The following is a 19,047-nucleotide window of genomic DNA, read 5'->3' as shown; positions in this document are numbered from 1 at the left end:
GACTCAATGACGTGGCAGGTCCTTCAGACAACAGCGCGACGGAGGGAAAACATCAGAAGATAAGTATAAACTTTATTTTATTCTTTATTTTACAGGTTCTTTGGTACCCAGGTCTGGATGAGAGTCTCCTCTCATCCAGACTTGGGTACCATCCGCACATTGATTCCGCTGCGCTTCCGCAAAATTAATGAACATGCTGCGGATTTTTGACCGCAGCATATACGCTGCAGAAAAATCCGCAGCATGGGCATTGACATTGCGGAATACCATTGGGGACCATGGGGTGCGGATATACATGCGTTTTTCAAGCGTTTACGCTGCGGAAATTCCGCAGCATATACGCTTGAAGAACGCTACGTGGGCACACAGCCTTAAAGGAGAGCAATCATCAGAAAATTACCTATTGATTAAATCAGGCTTTAATGTTAAATGTATTTTTTTTTTAATGTTCGCCAATTTTTAGTTTTTTATGCAGAGCACAATTTGTATTAAAAATTAAAAACGTGAAAGCTTGCAATATTCACACTGACCATTGGGGCTTTTTTGGACTGTAACTTAGTTTGGTTTCAGGAAACGCATGTACATTAGCTACAATGGTCGGATCCCGCCCCTATTATTTGTAATTAAGTGTCTAATGAGCGGGTGCAAAAAATCATGAGAAAGAAGAGGAGCAGGGTCAGCTGTTACATTGCCTACTGTGTTATCAGCCATGTGATCCTGCCTCTGATGATAACAAAACTCCTGTGAACGCTTCCTGAAAGGACGGGAAGTAAAAAAAAAAAAAAAAAAAGCCCCAGTGTGATAATTGCAGCATTATTAATTTTATTATTATTTTTTTATAAAGATCACGATATGGGGAAAAAGAAAAATATTGACATTTTTTTGAAAATACATTTAACATAAAAACATGATTTGCACAATAGGTCATTTTCTGGCGATAGCTTCCCTTTAAAATAGAAGTGATCAGAAAAATGTAGCCAGTGAAAGACAATGAATGAATAATTACCTCGAAAAGATGCTGATGTGAGAGGTTGTTACGTGGGTTTAGTTCAAATATAAGGACGTGGTTGACCCCGGCCTGTCTCCAGCCATAAGTATTGATGCCGAGGAGAAAGAGGAACTCTACTAGCAGAAAGCCACCCCTGTAAATCCTCACTAAGGGCCACACCTCATTAACTTCATAATTCATATACGCTGGGAAAGGAGGTTGAGAAAGGGAGTTTACAATCTGATAATCCCAAATATCCAGCATCCACTGTATATATCGATCACGTGTAGTAAGGACACTTACCTGTATAGACGACTGCACAGTTCAGGACAATAAATATACCACAGTACAGACCCACTCTGAATGTAGTCCAGGCCGGGGCGGGCTGTGGAAGACGGAAACTAATCAGTGGTCACACAGACACCGGGAAACACAACTACAGATGGGAGGAAGAAAGCAGCCGCAGGGAACTTGAGTCCCCCTACACTTGCTTTACCCTAGAAGGTCTCCTTAACACAATTTTTATTAACATGCTTATATAAAACCCATGCGAAAAATTGCAAAAAAAAAAAGCCATTCCCAGAGCTTGCTGCACTTTGAAAAGGACATCAGAAACCAAAAGGTTAGCATAGGCCTTCTTGGAAAATGGGAGGAAAAATGGGATGTCAGGAATGTTTTTTTTTTCTTCGCCGCGGATGGGGTAGATTTGGGCAGGACATTTTTTTTTAAAAATATTAGAATTGTTATCTGTGATATGAAATGTCTAATAAAGTATATACATATATATATATTTACATATTTATATCGATAGGTAGAACACATAGGCAGGACACATACAGGTGCATCTCACTAAATTAGAATATTATCAAAAAGTTAATTTGTTTCAGTTCTTGAATCCAAAAAGTGAAACTCATATTATATAGAGTCATTACAAACAGAGTGATCTATGTCAAGTGTTTATTTCTGTTAATGTTGATGATTATGGCTTACAGCTAATGAAAACACAAAAGTCATTATCTCAGTAAATTAGAATAATTAACAAAAAACACCTGCAAAGGCTTCCTAAGCATTTAAAAAGGTCCCTTAGTCTGTTTCAGTAGGTTTCACAATCATGGGGAATACTGCTGACTTGACAGATGTCCAGAAGGCAGTCATTGACACACTCCACAAGGTCCCAGAGTTCCAATTTTTATTAGGAAATAAAGGTCCTAGAGTCGCCTATCACAGGACGGTGCATGTCAGACTAGCATGGTGCTAAAACAATCTATGTAAGCAAACAAAACCTCAGGGTTTGATAAGAGGTGTCCCTGAAAACTGTGTTTTAACCCCTACCTCATGCGGTCTTCAGATTACACAGCAAAAACCTGCTGACAGATTCCCTTTAATGATAAATTTGGCACAATTTACAAGAGAGACTTTGTAGGAATGGCAGTAAAATTCCCAATATGGAGTAAGAGTGGATGACAAGTAAGGGTATGTGCACACGATCCGGAGCAGCTGCGGATTTGACGCTGCATGTTTATGCAGCGTCCAACACGCAGCGGTCAGATGTTACAGCATAGTGGATGGGATTTGTAGAAATCCCATGTCCACTATGCATATCTGGGCACCCGCAGAAACGGACATGCGGTGCATCTTTCCAGACGGCAACATGTCCAACATGTCAATTTCTCTCGAGGGTCCACATGCGGGCTTTCCCCATAGACCTAACTTCTATGAGGAAAGTCCGCAGGTGAAAAAAAAAAAAATATGGCGCTGCTCACTTGCATAAAGAGCGGAAGCCGGGCGGCTATTCCGCAGTGTCGAGGCCGCAGGCTGGTACGCATCGTGGGCACATACCCTTAATGTGACTTTCTATGCATGTTACACATGGTTACAGCATAAATGTATTTGTTTCAGGGGGGTCTCTAAGATGGCTTTGGCCTGCCTACCTTTTATACAGAAATGCATTCATAAATATGTCGTACTTCTCACGGATAAATATAAAAAGTCGTTTATTTGACCAGCATACCCCTGGTGCATATATTACTTTATGATTTATTAATCTTTCTGCTGCTCGGTGTCAAGTTAGAAGCGAATCCATTTATATTAACGTCTTATTGCAGAGTAATGCTGTATTCACACATTTTGCACAGTTTTAAGTGTTTTTTTCAAAATGAGAAATATTTCAATGTAATGACAAAAAATTCCGAGATATAAATATAAACACATCTCTGCGTGCCTTGTTGCACATAGTAACCAATCTACAGATTTCTTATTAATTGCTCTGGATACTGTGGTTAGTATGGATATTTCTGTATAACCTCTGACTATCAGATAGGCTTATACAAGTTGACATACTTTTCGGAGCCCGCGGCAGTAGTGACAGGCATGCTTATTTAAAGCCTGTGTATAAATATGCTATGGTTTTGCTAAATGTACACTTTATAGCTCAGGCAGCAGCACTGTGCACAGCGAGTCTAGAGTCCGGTGTATGTATGAGCCGCAGGCTCCAGTCACCGACCTGCTGCTGATTTACAGCCTTCTTCCCATTGTTGCACATAAGGAGGCCGCAGCTTAAATACGTTGACCCCAGGCTCACTTTGCAATGCTGGGAACAATATGCAAGTTTGGCCAAATGACACCATATCTGTGTATAATAGACTGTGGAAAGCAAAAATTGTCAAAATTCTGGCTCAACTTGTGGCAAAAAAACAGACATGCCATATGTGTTTATTTTGCACTCTTTTTACACCTTTTTGGACCATTCTCAAAAGTTGTACTAGAGTTCAAGTCCTCTTCCTCTCGACCCCTTAGATCCCAGTCTTAAGCCTCTCACCTAGCCGAATCAGATCTCATACTTGGTGTTTCAGGGTTTTGCCCCTCGTCAGTACAAAGTATGTGATCTGATTTGGCTGGGCGAGAGGCTCTGGACTGAGGTCTAAGGAGTAACGTTTTCCCTTGTGGTGAGTGACAAGCCAGGCCTGGCATGTCAGAGTGAGGAGACTTATATACGCCATGTATGCTCCTCTGGGAAATTAAATATTCAAATTGCCTCTTCAGAGAGAGGAAGAGAACTAGAAGTCTAGTGACACCTATCGGAAGTTGCAATTCTAAAAGTCAATATCGACCCTTTAATAAGCCTTGCCATATGACTTAGGATAAAAGCCAAACCAGAATCTCACTTTACAGACACGATGTTTCGGGGTTTTGCCCCTCGTCAGTGCAAGGTATGAGATACAAATTGGCTGAATGTGTCCTGGGGTTTTTGACTTCTTCAGGATCAACAGATTTAGGCACAGGGATTTTAGTAATACCATTATTAGAATCTCAGGAGTAATACAAAATCTAAAACTAATTAAAAAAATTAAATTATAAACGGGTACATTTTGTAATTGTAATAGTGCAGCAATAATAAAAATGGTAATAATATTAAAAATACATTTGTGAGGCCTAGTTCCAGTTAGTTAATAAGTTAGTGTAGTGTTAGTGTAGGGAGTACAATTGGGGGAGGAAGGTTGAACTTGATGGACCTTGGTTTTTATTCAACCTATGTTACTAAATTTGGGACAGTATTAATAAATCTGGGGCTGTGTTCACACCAGCATGTCAGTCACTACATTATGCTGCTCTCAGTGAAGGAAGCCTGAAGACTGGAACAAAAGCAATTTAGGCATTGAAATAATAATGATAAGAAAAAAGAAAAAAAGATGCTTCTCTGTAGTATTCCACCCATTTCCTATGGAAGATACTATATACTTTGGAGGAGGATATGGGGAGGCACGAGCCCTTTACTAAGTTCACTCACTTGTGCAGCTCCTAATGGTGGGACGCGCAGACGTTTCATGGCTTTCTGTCGATCTCCATCTTCTAGTTCGTTGGTCACTACAGCCTGAAAACAAAAATACATGAAATGTAAAAATAAATTAAAACAGAAAAAACAGCTGAACTCAAAGAAAAACATCAGTATCCTGCTGGACACTTAATTTGTGCTTTAGGATATGTACATACGTAGCACATTTTGGATTAACTATGCATGTGGTGTTGAGGAGCAGGAGTCGCCGACTAGCTTCACCACCACTTCCCGGCACCACTCCGGGCACCACTCCGGGCACCACTCCGGGCACCACTCCGGGCACCACTCCGGGCACCACTCCGGGCTTCTGCTTACAAACAGCGATTTTTCAGGTGAAATTCATGATGCATTGCAATAATACCGTGTTTTAGTACAAGCTGTATTAATTGATTGATGAAATTAACAGCCTGATCGTGTCCTATAGATTCAGCATATTGCAGCACAAAGTGCACATATATTTCGGGAGCACGATTATCACTACTAAATTAATAGGCTGCCGATCAGCCAAACACGCAAAACACTAGTTCGTTGGGTGAAATTATTTTTAATCTTACTTAAAAACCATTGTTCTTGACAGCACATGTAAACGGGAATGTGAGGACATTGAGGCCCCGATTCTTGTGATCAGTCATGTTCCCAGCGATCTGACTCCCACGTTTATCGCCTATCTTGTAGTTTGGCAATATATGTTGTATATGGGTCAACCCCTTTAAATCCATTAGATTTTGAGAGTGTGTTTATGTATATTTCTGACTAAAAGGAATTTCTAGGTTGCACCAATAATAATTATAATCACTATGATGCAATTTTTGCCTCCTTAATGACTAAGATTCCTAGGGTATAAAGCAGTGGTCCCCAACCTTTTTTGCACCAGGGACCGGCTTGAAGCAAGATCATTTTTCCATGGCCCAGCAAGGAGGGGGTGGGGTGGGCGGGGCTTTGGTCATATGGGGGCGGGGTAATGGAGGGATTTGGAGTTTAGTGCATACTTATCATATAGTGTAGACCAGGTCCCCGCCAGGAGCTATGCCAGGAGCCCCACATAATGTGCTGTGCCAGGAGCCGCATCACTGAGGCCCCATCACGCCCTGCAGCAGGACAGGGCAGCTGTCCTGACAGCTGCTGTTCAGCTGCATTTACTTCATCCCAGGGGCGGACACAGACTGTAGTGGGCCCCTGTGCAAGAAATTTTTGGGGGCCCCCCCCGCCCTTCATAAGGCAACAAAGTTATGTAAACATAACCCCCTCCCATGTGCATCTCTCACCCCCCCATGTGCAGCTCACCCCCCGTGCATCTCTCATCCCCCCCGTGCATCTCTCATCTCTCCCCTCCCCCCCATGTGCATCTCTCCCCTCCCCCCCATGTGCATCTCTCATCTCTCCCCTCCCCCCATGTGCATCTCTCATCTCTCCCCTCCCCCCCATGTGCATCTCTCATCTCTCCCCTCCCCCCCATGTGCATCTCTCATCTCTCCCCTCCCCCCCATGTGCATCTCTCATATCTCCCCTCCCCCCCATGTGCATCTCTCATCTCTCCCCTCCCCCCCATGTGCATCTCTCATCTCTCCCCTCCCCCCCATGTGCATCTCTCATCTCTCCCCTCCCCCCCATGTGCATCTCTCATCTCTCCCCTCCCCCCATGTGCATCTCTCATCTCTCCCCTCCCCCCCATGTGCATCTCTCATATCTCCCCTCCCCCATGTGCATCTCTCATATCTCCCCTCCCCCATGTGCATCTCTCATATCTCCCCTCCCCCCCATGTGCATCTCTCATCTCTCCCCTCCCCCCCATGTTCATCTCTCATATTTCCCCTCCCCCCCATGTGCATCTCTCATCTCTCCCCTCCCCCCCATGTGCATCTCTCATATCTCCCCTCCCCCCCATATGTGCATCTCTCATCTCTCCCCTCCCCCCCATGTGCATCTCTCATCTCTCCCCTCCCCCCATGTGCATCTCTCATCTCTCCCCTCCCCCATATGTGCATCTCTCATCTCTCCCCTCCCCCCATGTGCATCTCTCATCTCTCCCCTCCCCCCCATGTGCATCTCTCATCTCTCCCCTCCCCCATATGTGCATCTCTCATCTCTCCCCTCCCCCATGTGCATCTCTCATCTCTCCCCTCCCCCATATGCATCTCTCATCTCTCCCCTCCCCCCCATGTGCATCTCTCATCTCTCCCCTCCCCCCCATGTGCATCTCTCATCTCTCCCCTCCCCCATATGTGCATCTCTCATCTCTCCCCTCCCCCATGTGCATCTCTCATCTCTCCCCTCCCCCATATGCATCTCTCATCTCTCCCCTCCCCCCCATGTGCATCTCTCATCTCTCCCCTCCCCCCCATGTGCATCTCTCATCTCTCCCCTCCCCCCCATGTGGATCTCTCATCTCTCCCCTCCCCCCATGTGCATCTCCCATTCCCCCAACTCCTAGTTCATTGTATTTAAAAAAAAATAAAACTTGTTATATTTACCCCCATGCGATCCCTGCAGAATCCTGGCGCTCGTCCAAATCGCTGACACCAGGTTCTCCTGCCTTCCGGTCATGTGACGGCACCGTCACATGACCGGAAGTCAGAGGAATTATGAGATGTCCTGGACCCGGCGCTTTGTATGGGGCTGGGGGCCCCATGAGGAGAGAGACGCAATAGAGGGGGCTAGAACAGCGGGCAGCATCCACCCCACACAGTGTGCTCTGAGCCACCGCAGACCAGAGCACACTGTCAATGTTTAGTGATTGTCTGTGGCGGTGCCGCGGACCGGCTGAAAAACCCCAACGGCCCGTTCCTGGTCCGCGGACCGGCGGTTGGGGACCTCTGGTATAAAGTATCACAATACTGGACAAATCATTGATCTGTGCATCGCCAGCTTTAGGCTTGTTCAGTTGTCAATGGACTGAATGATTCCTTAGAAAAAATACCTCTGTCTCGGAAATTAACTGATTGATCTTTTTGCAGGTGTAAAACGGTGCCACCTCCACGTGAGCCACTCTCCAGTCCGCACCACGACCGGTGTCCAGGATCTTGTCATGTTTCTTTAGGATTTTGCGGAACCCTGTGAAGTTGAGATTCTAGAAGAAAAGGGAAAAAAAATCCTAGATTTATATGTGAAGTAAATAACATAGGAAATGTTCCTGTAGATTTTTCTGCATAGTTTTGTCACAAAAACTGAAGTATTTCCTAGTGGCAGCAATGCGAATGAGATCCCTGAAGTCTCATGCACACATTGCTTGTTTTTTTCTTGCAGATTTGCAGCAGGTTTATATCTGCAACATGTCCATTCTTTCAGCATTTTTGCTGCAGATTTCACACATACTAATGAGTGGGGGAAAAATCCGCAAACAGACGCATGTAAAAAAAAAAAAAAAAAAAAAAAAAAAAAAACAAGGGACAAAATGCAATAAAAAAAAAAAAAAAAAAAAAAAAAACAAGGGACAAAATGCAATAAAAAAAAAAAAAAAAAAAAAAAAACAAGGGACAAAATGCAATAAAAAAAAAAAAAAAAAAAAAAGTTGAGTTTTTCGACCCAAAAAATGCAAAAATTTCTGCTGCAAATTCTGAAATAAGGTGACCTGCTTATTTTCATGATCTTCAACTAATATCTATGACAGGTTAAAACCCATTTGTAAAATATTCTCGAGGTTGTCTATAGTAATATCAACCAAGTTAAAAGCTTGTGACCCTAAACATAAGGACGTGGTCCTGCTTGGATAACCCTGTATAGGAACGTGAATAAGACAGTCCATGAACCTTATTAAGTCTCTTCTGCTTCAGTCAGTAGTTCATTATGTCAAGCTGCTATAGCTAATCCATGCAGTTCTGTAAAGGAGTTTTCCAGGCTAAATATATTTCTGCGGTGACAATGACTGCAGATTGCACAGCGTCACACGATTTACCCTCTTTTGCCAGCTGGAGCGGGTGTCAAGTGACCACCCATCTGCGATTTACCTTATAGCGACTTTTCATGCTTCTCTCAAAATCAGGAGAAGGAAAAATTGATAGTCGGCACGTGACCGCTAGGATGATGACCACATGAGCTGGCAAAGCTTTCCTGACAGTGTGCACAACGCACACTGTTAGGATTCGGCAATCTGAAGTTAAATAGAGGCACCGCAGAAATGTATATTAAGCCTGAACAAACTTTTTAAGCTTGGCAGACATTCATTACCTGGTAATTCTGCAGTAAAATTAGGCTTAGATAGAACTCGCTGAAAGCCAGTTTCAGGTCCTTAAGGTTTCTGTGCTGGACTCTTTCTTCATGAGAGAGGGTGAAGACGGCCTTCCTCCGCTGCCTGAGGGCCGGTAGGCGGCTGCTTTCCTTCTGTGCATCCAGTGAAGACTGCAGCTCATTTTGTAAGGTAGCTGAGCGCCGCTGAGCTTCCGCCAACTTTTCTGTAATCAAACATCACATGGTATTCATGAAAGGTTAAGGGGATGTCAGTCAGGGGTTTTAAGAAAATGTCGCCAACAGCAGAACAAAGTTGATGAAATAAAAAAATAAAATTATAAAAAACAAAAAAAATAGATATATTTTTTAACTCTTTCAATGCCCCAGAGTAGTCACTGCGATGATGCAGAACAGCCATTACCGCTCTGCAGTGATGATGTCACATATGTCCACACGACTGCTGCAGCGGTCACATGTCGTACATGCCAGCGTCACTGTTATGGAAAGTGATTGGCTGCAGCGGACATGTCAGAGTTGCTGTAAAGCAATCAAAGACTAAGGCTATGTTCCCACATGTTGTGTTTTTTTTACGGCAGAAATCTGCAGCAAAACTGATCCCTGGCAGGAAATCAGCTGCGTCAAAAACGCAGGTTTTGCTGGGTTTTTTATGCTTTTTTTTTCACAGTCCTTCTGTCTCTATTTATGCATGTACATAAAGTTCTGTGAAAAAAAGAACCCCTTTCTATTTTGCCATTTTTTTTCACCATCCATTACTTCCTATGGGTGAAAAAAACGCTGAAAGTAGTGACATGCTCTATTTTCCAAAAACCCAACCAAGGCACAAAATACGCAAAAAAAAATGTGTGAACAGAGAATTCTGGTTTCTCATAGAGTTCGCTGGTACGGCAAAATGCAGCTGAAAATTTGCATAAAAATCATCAGCAAAATACGCTGAAAAACCCAACGTGTGTGAACATAGCCTAAATGGAAACATGGCAGCACTGGAGCTGCAGTGATTGAACAGATTAGTATGGGTTATTTTTTTTAAATTTCATCGAGTTCCTGGTTTTTTATTTTTCCATCCAGAACCCATCAGACATATGGATTAGAGATGAAGCAATCGCTGTCTCGTGGATCACAAAGCAGTATTGCTGATCTTGTAACAGAAAGGTCTGGATGATCCTCAGGTTCTCATGTGCTGACCAGGAGGATTTCAGTCCGGTTACCTGAGTAAAATGTGTTGATTTTGGCAAGCTCCTTCTCACATGTCTGGAAGAATTTCTCTTCAAACTTGGCAAAATAACGTTTCACGTTGTCCTCGTCGGTTACTGCAAGACAAAAAGGAAAGAGGACAGGAGTGTGAGATCAAGGTGACCGGAGAGCAATCATCACAACTGTAATGGACGGACAGGATTACAGTAAGGATCACCAGGACATCCAGGTCCTTAGGTGTCATGGAATAGAAGTCTACTTTCTATATTCTTTAACAATAACCTGTCGTCAGGATTTTGCACCCTTAACTAACACCATATATGTAGAGGAGCTTTAATGCTGAATAAATCCCAACCTTTCCTGTAGAATCTGGTTTTGAAGTTTTATTGAAATCCAGGGTTCAAATTTTATGCTAATGAGCAGCAAGTGCAGAGGCGCTGGATACTGCACCTACAGCTCTCCTGCATGCTCCCGATTCCCCGCCCGCCTCTGGTCTCTGGTGGACAGGTCACTCGTCTCAGTGACCCGCTTCCCATGCCGGAGATTTCATGAAAGCATCACCATTGTCTGGGGTTGACTCCTCAGAGTGGGTTGCGCATGAGGGGGATCAATACCCCGGATCTTGCAACCTCATCAGGACATTTCACGCACGCGATATCATTGCCTGGGGCGGTGCGCGCGCTGTAATCTCGGGCAGGGGAGGCAGGTCATAGACAAGAGTGACCTGTCCAGCACTTGCATAAAGCTTCAACGCTGGATTTCTCTAAACTAGAATTCTACAAGCAGGTTATCATTACACACAAGCCATTAGCTTGGGGTATAAAATACTGATGACTAGTCTTCTTTAAAGGGGTTGTATAATCTTTCTTCATGAGCGCATCACTCCCCTGCCTTTCAAAGTTCTTGCTTGCTGGTGGGGGAGGGAGGTTGCGCTCCTAAAAATTTCTTTATTCTTTGGAACAGAGCAGATTTTTAAGAAGTCAATTGCAAAGTTGCTTGTTTCGACAAGCACTTTGCAATTTTACCCACTTAAGGAGATGAAAGAAACCCTTTAAAGTGGCTTTCTTATTGGAGAGAACCGGTTAAGACTAAGGTCTAGAACAATCAAGTCTGCGCCTGGCAAAAAGCCCTTTTTTGCTGAGGTCAGACACAGCTAGGGAGGCATTTATTGCATTGCAATTAGAGATGAGCGGATCCGTGGAAGTTCAGGTTCGCTGAGTTCTACCGAACTTTAGTCCAAAGTTCGGTTCAGGTACCAGAACTGTACCTGAACTTGAACCTCATCCCAAACCCCATAAAAATGAATGGAGACCCAAACTTTCGAGCTGGAAATCTCTCTGGACAACATATATAGGACATTTCTGCTTAAATCCTCCCATGTGACTGAGATGTCAAAGGTAAAAAAAAATCCCTTTAACAGGTCTTCTATTAGAGCTCCTACTGACACTAAGATTTTGTTGAGGCTTGAATTAGAAATCTATTGTGTTATACAGGGATGGGTGCAGAATAAATCCATAAATAAGCAGGTAAACTTGTCATTCAGCAGTTTTGAGAAATTAGCATGAAAGCTGTAATGGCGGCCATATTGATTAACACCCAGATTTCCAAAGAACATACACACGTGATGTCTGCAGAATAAATCAGAGAGGACTCCATGAACCCTTACATTTTTTAAAAGCACTCATATTCCAAGGAGCCAATAAACTGAGAATACTTGCGGATTTTTATAATGGTCAGGCTCATAAAGAGCTACTAATCCAATACGCTATATGGTACATAACCCCGGCAGAGAGCTCACACCGTCCACAACACATCGCTGCCGTCTGCCACATTAAAGAAGTGACATTCTCACATGCGATGTGCTTATGATCACAGATACCACATGCTTCGGGTCTTTGCTCGAGGAGAATAACAAATCTTAGCTTTCTTGTGATGCAAAACTAATTCCACAACTAGTATAAAATACATTTGCAAAAAAGAAGGATGCTTAATAATGGAGGGTACTAGAGCAGGGCCAGAGCTAATGTGTATCTCCGCCAATTCGTTTCCATCACCGGCCATACAACACCTCGTGTTTCCTAGCAGCACATCAAGGCCACATAATACAGACATGGAGATATGTTAGGAGTGCAGGTTTGGTTAGAGAAGAGAAGGGTGAGGGAACGTGGGTACAATCAGGGAGTGGAACAGAAATGGAAGGATAATACTCTACAAGAATGGGACGTGTCTACATACATAAAGCTGTCTAATCAAGGACAATAGGTTTTATTCTTCCATGTATATAAGAGCAGAATAATAAGTGTCAATTAGAGATGAGCGCAGCGATCGCAGGACTCTGCTCCAGGTCAGGAGCACCTGGCAGATAGATGGGAGGCTCACGAACCGCTTACCTTCCGGCGTGGTATTTGATTTATCAGGGCTGGCGCGACATGACACACAGATGACATCGTGCCAGTCCTGACTAAGGAAAAGCCGTGCCAGGGATACTGGAAGGGAAGAGATCTGCGGGCCTCCCGTCTAGCCACCAGGTATCACTCCCGAAAATCAATCAGCTCATCTGTCGTGTCAATGATACACACATAAAAGTGCTGTCTGGTATTCAACACACTAGCAGGAAATTATGAAACAGGAAACTATTAGTGGTCTCCATTCGGTAGACATGGTGGAAGGTATTTACAGAGAATGGTAACTATACAACCGAGCATTACATGGGCAGCATGATTAAAGTACCATAAATGTTAGCATAAATTACATTTTCCAAAGCTGAAGCTTGAGCAGCCAAAACAGGTGAAAAAGTTCAGTAAGAAGTGCTTACCTTGATAAATTTAGGACAAATAAATCTGAAGTGTATAGCAATTCTTATGGTCCATTTACTTGGGGCGATTTTCGGAACATTGACAAGACACGAACTATTATATACAAATATATACCAACGAGTGATAACACATGAATACTGATGGGAACAAAGTAATTGTTGATATAATCGCTCTGTTACCAAACAGATCTCCCATTTACGCCACCAAAAATGATCCTTACACCCAACTAATAAACTTTTTTGCTCAGGCCAATAATGGGGAATGAGCATTGACAAACATCAGCTCATCTCAAAGCTTTTACTGATGAAGAGCGACAACTCTAAAACAGCAGTCAGATGGCAGACTGGTGGGGATAATCACCTGGCAACGAGGGCTCCGACAGGGATTTAAAAGAAATCCACCCATAGGTGGCACTAGAGACACTTTTTGGAGGAGCTAAAATCCAAAATAAAGCACCAAACCTATTTAGAATGCAGAAAAATAGGACAAGGTCCACAACAATGGGCTAAAATGGGATTAAATGGCAAAATGATATAGGTTTGCTATTGGGAGCAATCCACCTGGATTGCTCTAAATTGTATTTTTATATAAGGCTCATAGTAAATACTGTACAGAAGCCCATAGAGATGAGGTTTTGGGAGCAAAACAGAGAATGCTGATAGCATTAAACGTGTGGAAATTTCCCTATGATAAAGTGATATTGCCTTGATGTTTTCTGCATACACTGTTCCGCATTAATGAACACACATGCATAATAGTAGACGCTGCAGAGAAAAATGTCTAACTGAGCGGCGTACGAGCTCTCCGGCAGCGGATGGATAATACTTGTTGCCAGCCCTGTAACAAATGCTACATCTCACCAGCTGCTCTTTATTGCTTTTTTAATATCTGGATGAGTTCATGACTGCTCACGATTATAATATACTGAAAAAACAAGTGTACTCGCAGGAACACCACTCGATAATTGGTCAGCCGAGCCCCGAGAAGAGCCGTGGTATCCAGCAAGTGACCTCTATTACATCTCACGCTGGGGGGTCTGATTATTGACGTTCCCTCTTAAAATGTACAAAGGGAACAACAAAAGCCTGAATTATGCTCTGGTGGCCGCCGTAGAACGATATTGAAATAAATGATAAAGACTACGAAAAAACTGAGTGTTTCCGAGAAGGAGAATGAATGAGATTTTCATCCACGAGCCTCAGCACCACTAGACCTGCCGTTTTGGAGATGTTCTGACTTCGCTATCCAGCCATCATAATTTCGGCCCTTGTCATAGTTGCTCAGATTTTCCGCTTTCCCATTTTCCCTCCTGCCGGCACATCAACTTTAAGTACTGACTGTTCAATTGCTGCCGAATATATCGCACCCCCTGACAGGTGCCATCGTGTGTGGGTGTTTCACTACAGAGCATCTTTAAATAAACCAATTCTACAGATATTTAGACGGGCTCCTCTTCATGTAGCGCACTGTATAGCGGTCGTACACTTTTACAGACCTTATAAGTAATGGCTATAAAGATGTCACATAAAGAGATTTATTGAGCAAGAAGAGACAAACCAGTCCCATATCCTCAATCTCATTTCTACTCCATCATGCAAATAACCCTCTTTTCTGATGGGATGAAGTGTGAGAACGAGAGAGATTTTAAAGGACAAATTAAAGATAGACATATGTAGTAGTTGTTGAAGGGTTCGCTCAGACCACAGTGGAATCTGTGGCACAATCTCGGACGTCTGCAATGGACATGGTTTTGACAGATTATGGGACTACGTGAAGATGCCCTAACACCCCGTTCTGGGAACCACATTTTTTAAAAAAAGACATTGAAAAACTGGAGCAAAGTTCAGAGAAGAGCTACCAGGATAGTGAGCGGACTGCAAACCATGTCCTATGAGGAACTGTTAAAGGATCTGGGAATGTTTAGCTTGCAAACATTGAGAGGAGACTTAATAGCTGTCTATAAACATCTGAAGGGATGTCAGAAGATGGATCATCCTTTTTCTCATTTGCACACGAGAAGCAATGGATTGAAACTGAAAGGGAGAAGATACAGATTAGATATTAGAAAACACTTTTTGACAGTGAGGGTGATCAATGAGTGGAGCAGGCGGCCACTAGAGGTGGTGAGTTCTCCTCCAATGGAAGTCTTCACACAGAGGCTAGACAGACATCTGTCTGAGATGGTTTAGTGAATCCTGCATTGAGCAGGGGGTTGGACACCAGGACCCTGGAAGTCCCCTCCAACTCTAACATTCTAGGATTCTATTTTGGAATTGTGGATATTTCATACACTTGGAGATTGGCTAATACTGTATCATCTCAGAGGATAAGCTTCACAAACCTATACTAAACAATGCATGCTCTGGGGCAAACACTGCTTTTAGGCAAGAAACTAAATAAATGGGATACAGAAATAGAACAGGATGCACCATTTATTGTACACCAGATTACAGAAGTAAAGACTGGATAAATTCTACAAGGCTAAACGTCTATCCAGCGTTCATTATTATCACTCAATTTAATAATCTTTATAAGATATTAAATCGGCACCTACATGGGACATATTCAGGGGTGGGGGAATTATCTTAATTCTCTCTATTACAGAATTCATACGTATACATTCCTAAAACATAGTTAATAGTGCATGTGCCTATAAGGAAGGACCCGGACAATTAAATGGTCACTAAACATAATAAGGAGTCCGTGAGCTCAAGCTGACAGAACAAACTAAGCTCACAGCGTTGGAGGAGATGTAGCCTCTATAAATAAATTGCATTTTTAGTGATCCAATTGCTGCCGCTATTCTGAAGAAACTGAAATGTAATCATATATCCTAATTAGGATGTTTGGTGTACCCTTGGTGTGGCCAAGAGGCTGAGTGCATTGTTCCACCCACTGATTTTGCATGCCCCACACCCTCACTGTTGAAATGATTGAGGCGAAAGCATGCAAAACGGTGCACTTTGCCTCTTGGCCACACCAAGGGTACACCAAGTACCTATTCAGCATATCTATTTAGTAAGAAAAGATGGGGGCCTATAATAACCAGCAAGGTTGTCAAATTGCTTCTTTATAGATCCATATTGTCTTCGACCTGGCTGTGATTTGGTTGCTAATGAAAGTTTGAAAAATGCTTCATGTGCACCAGAAACGACAAATGAGGAGCACGCTTTGGTATTACATATTGTTTAATATTTCCTAAGCCTGTGATCATAATGGTACATTTATTAGTAATGAGCTACAGCAGGACAATGAGGTCTAAGCTACAATTTTCTGGCGGTGGCTTATTATACTGGAGTAAATGTCAAGACGTCCAAACTTCATGAGCTGCTGCCTATTACAATAACTCCTTTATGTAGATCTCCACAGCAAGAATTTTCCCACTACAAACAATGTATCATGAAATAGGGAATCTCTAATTCCATGTTTCTCCATAACAGCTTTAATTTTTTCATTTCACATGTCTCCAAATATACTCATGCATCAAACGTCACACCTAGCATCTAAACCCTCGATATACAGAAACGGACCAGTATGTGAAGGTCCGGTTGCCATTCCAGGGACTGACATTTGCAAATTACTCCTTTTCTTCAAATGAAACCTGGTGAGAACGCCAAAGTTCATTTAGTTAACGGTGAAAGAAAAATAGCCGGTTTGGCAAAAACAGTAGCAGTGTCTGCCAGCCTCAAAGAGACAAATTCCAGGCCTCCCACCATCCAAAGTTTCTGGGCTCTGTCTCAGAGTAGGACAAGAAATCTGCCTGGGATACGGGACTGATTGGATTATTTCTATGGACAGGAATCCATTAACGAAGCAGACAGGTAATGGAAGGAATCAAAGACGTAACCATTTCCTGAGTCCTCCAGCGAGCTGAACGTCTGCTTTTACAATGAGAAATGGGGACACCGCTGTTAAAAGGATCTTATACCAACTGATACAATTAGCAACTGAAGAAATGTGAAGCTCAAGTCAATATAACCAGTAATGCCATCAGCTCATCTAGAGGATTAAATACATTAAATATCCGGAAAACAAGTGTAAGAAGAAAATCAAGGACACCGAACAGCAACATCATACACTACAGTAACAACTAAACACAATAAAGTAAAAAATGCATGAAGGTATTGATGTTAGTTCTCGAAATAACAAAGAATATTTCATATGTAATTAGGGGAAGGGTTTAATTTCATTGTATGGAGCCAGTTTCTTGTTTTGACCATCCATAGTTGAAAAAAGACGTTTTTAGAGATTAGATAAAAGATTTGCACTACTTCATCTTTGATATGGCTAAATTTATCATGGTGGTTCATGTTGTTTCATAAACCTGCTCAATATTAAGACTGTCTAGTCTAAGTTCATGCCACCTATTCGTTTCCTTTGTTCCAAAAACGTGCGCCACAATTTTTGAGCATGGTTGTCAGACAAGCTGAAAAAAAGCTCTGTAATAGATCACTTGGTGCACATTTTTCTCGGCTACACAGGACTATGGATTGCCGAGAACAATGAGATTTTGTGCAACACAAAAAGATATCACCCAACAAACAAGCGTTTAGTCAGAAGATCGGCAGCCGGTTTTGATTGCACACTGATTCTGGAGTGTAAAAGGACTCTTAGGCTATGTGCCCACGTTGCATTTATGAAGCAGAAAATTTCTGCTGCATAAATGCAAGTCCTCTCCCGGAAAAACGCATGCGGAATTCCGCACGCGTTTATCGCGCTTTTTTCGCGCGTTTATCACGCGTTTTCCACATGCGGAATTGCCTTGCGTTTTTTATGCATTGGACAAAGGCAATTCTGCATGCGGAAACACAAAATTAAATGACATGCTGCGGATTTTTGAACGCGGCATAAACGCTGCGGAAAAATCCGCAGCATGTGCATAGAAGTTGCGGAAACCCATTGGGGATCATGGGGTGCGGGTTACCAAGCATTTTACAAGCGTTTCCGCTGCGGAAATTCCGCATGAAAAACGCTTGTAAAACGCTACGTGGGCACACAGCCTTAACGTGATAACTATGTCTCATAGCCAAACATTTAGTGGCCACATTCTGCTCTACAACCGCTTTGGTTACAGTTTAGTCCAATCCACTATTGTAATCAATGCAGCTCTAACAAGAGATTTCTTATCAGCTTTCCCAGAGTCATTAATGGAGAAGCTCCCACAGAGACTAATAAACCAGTATAATGGTTCCTGTGGTACTAGTAATGGTGGCCTCCATACTGGTCATCTCCCAGAGACAACTCAATTCCTTTTCAAATAACCTGACAAGAGAGCACAATTGGGTGATCTTCAGGTTTGGCTAAGAATGTCCTTGTAAAGTCTACAAACACATTGGCTTAAAGTTGGCCCAACATACTGGCTGGCAATCTGATGTGTATGGGGAAGAGAAGTATTGGGCAGTTTACATTTTAAAGTCTCTCTGAGCAGATAGTTCATGCATATGGAAGACTAAAGCTGGTCATACACATACAGTAACTGTCAGCTGAAAAAATTCGGCCATCAGCTCTCTCTCTTAAAGGGGTTGTCCAGTCTTAAACTATAAGTCTGCAGTCATACTATGTGACTGCAGACTTATGAATCCTCACATCACGTGCACCGCACGCTGTCAGGATTCTTTGGTATCGGAGGCCATATACGATACGCACACTCCCGGGCACATTCCAACTAGACGTTCAAGTGTATTGTTAGAGGCCAGAAACAGTTGAGTCGAAATGTGCTTATCGCATACTTGCTGTCATATGACTGTCACTCCCGGCATCGGCAGTGGAGAATCCTCACATTGTGCAATGTGAGCCTTCACAAGTCTACAGTTACATAGAGTGACTGCAGCCGTATAATGTTAGACCTCTTTAACACCCCCATACACAGGAAAGCCGAGCACTCCCGCAATCTCTATAAGAGAGCTCCTGCTAGGGTTATCAAACAAAAGGATCGGCAGGTGAAATTCCAATGGCTTCATCCTTCTTTCCACCGATATAATCTGTTAGGGGGTGTCAGAAAGCCCCACAAACATTAAATGGTTTGCTCTTCC

At 42.9% G+C, this 19,047-nt stretch overlaps 1 protein-coding gene across 1 annotated transcript in view; it reads right to left on the bottom strand.

Annotated features, from left to right (window-relative positions):
- The window catches only part of XPR1 (xenotropic and polytropic retrovirus receptor 1), a 144,515-nt gene that overhangs the window by 17,926 nt on the left and 107,542 nt on the right, over positions 1 to 19,047 (bottom strand). The window contains exons 3-8 of the mRNA XM_073643284.1: positions 10,214 to 10,315; positions 8,988 to 9,211; positions 7,741 to 7,890; positions 4,776 to 4,859; positions 1,292 to 1,373; positions 1,007 to 1,194 (exon numbers count right to left, since the gene is read on the bottom strand). Of these exons, the coding sequence (XP_073499385.1) occupies positions 1,007 to 1,194; positions 1,292 to 1,373; positions 4,776 to 4,859; positions 7,741 to 7,890; positions 8,988 to 9,211; positions 10,214 to 10,315 (830 nt within the window). The remainder of the gene's footprint in view (positions 1 to 1,006; positions 1,195 to 1,291; positions 1,374 to 4,775; positions 4,860 to 7,740; positions 7,891 to 8,987; positions 9,212 to 10,213; positions 10,316 to 19,047) is intronic.

Source organism: Phyllobates terribilis, unplaced genomic scaffold (assembly GCF_046119375.1).
Source record: "Phyllobates terribilis strain yellow unplaced genomic scaffold, ASM4611937v1 Scaffold_8__6_contigs__length_399053987, whole genome shotgun sequence".
Lineage (NCBI taxonomy): Eukaryota > Metazoa > Chordata > Amphibia > Anura > Dendrobatidae > Phyllobates > Phyllobates terribilis.
The sequence above is the reverse complement of the archived record's forward strand: the minus strand, read 5'-3'. Positions and strand labels throughout refer to the sequence as shown.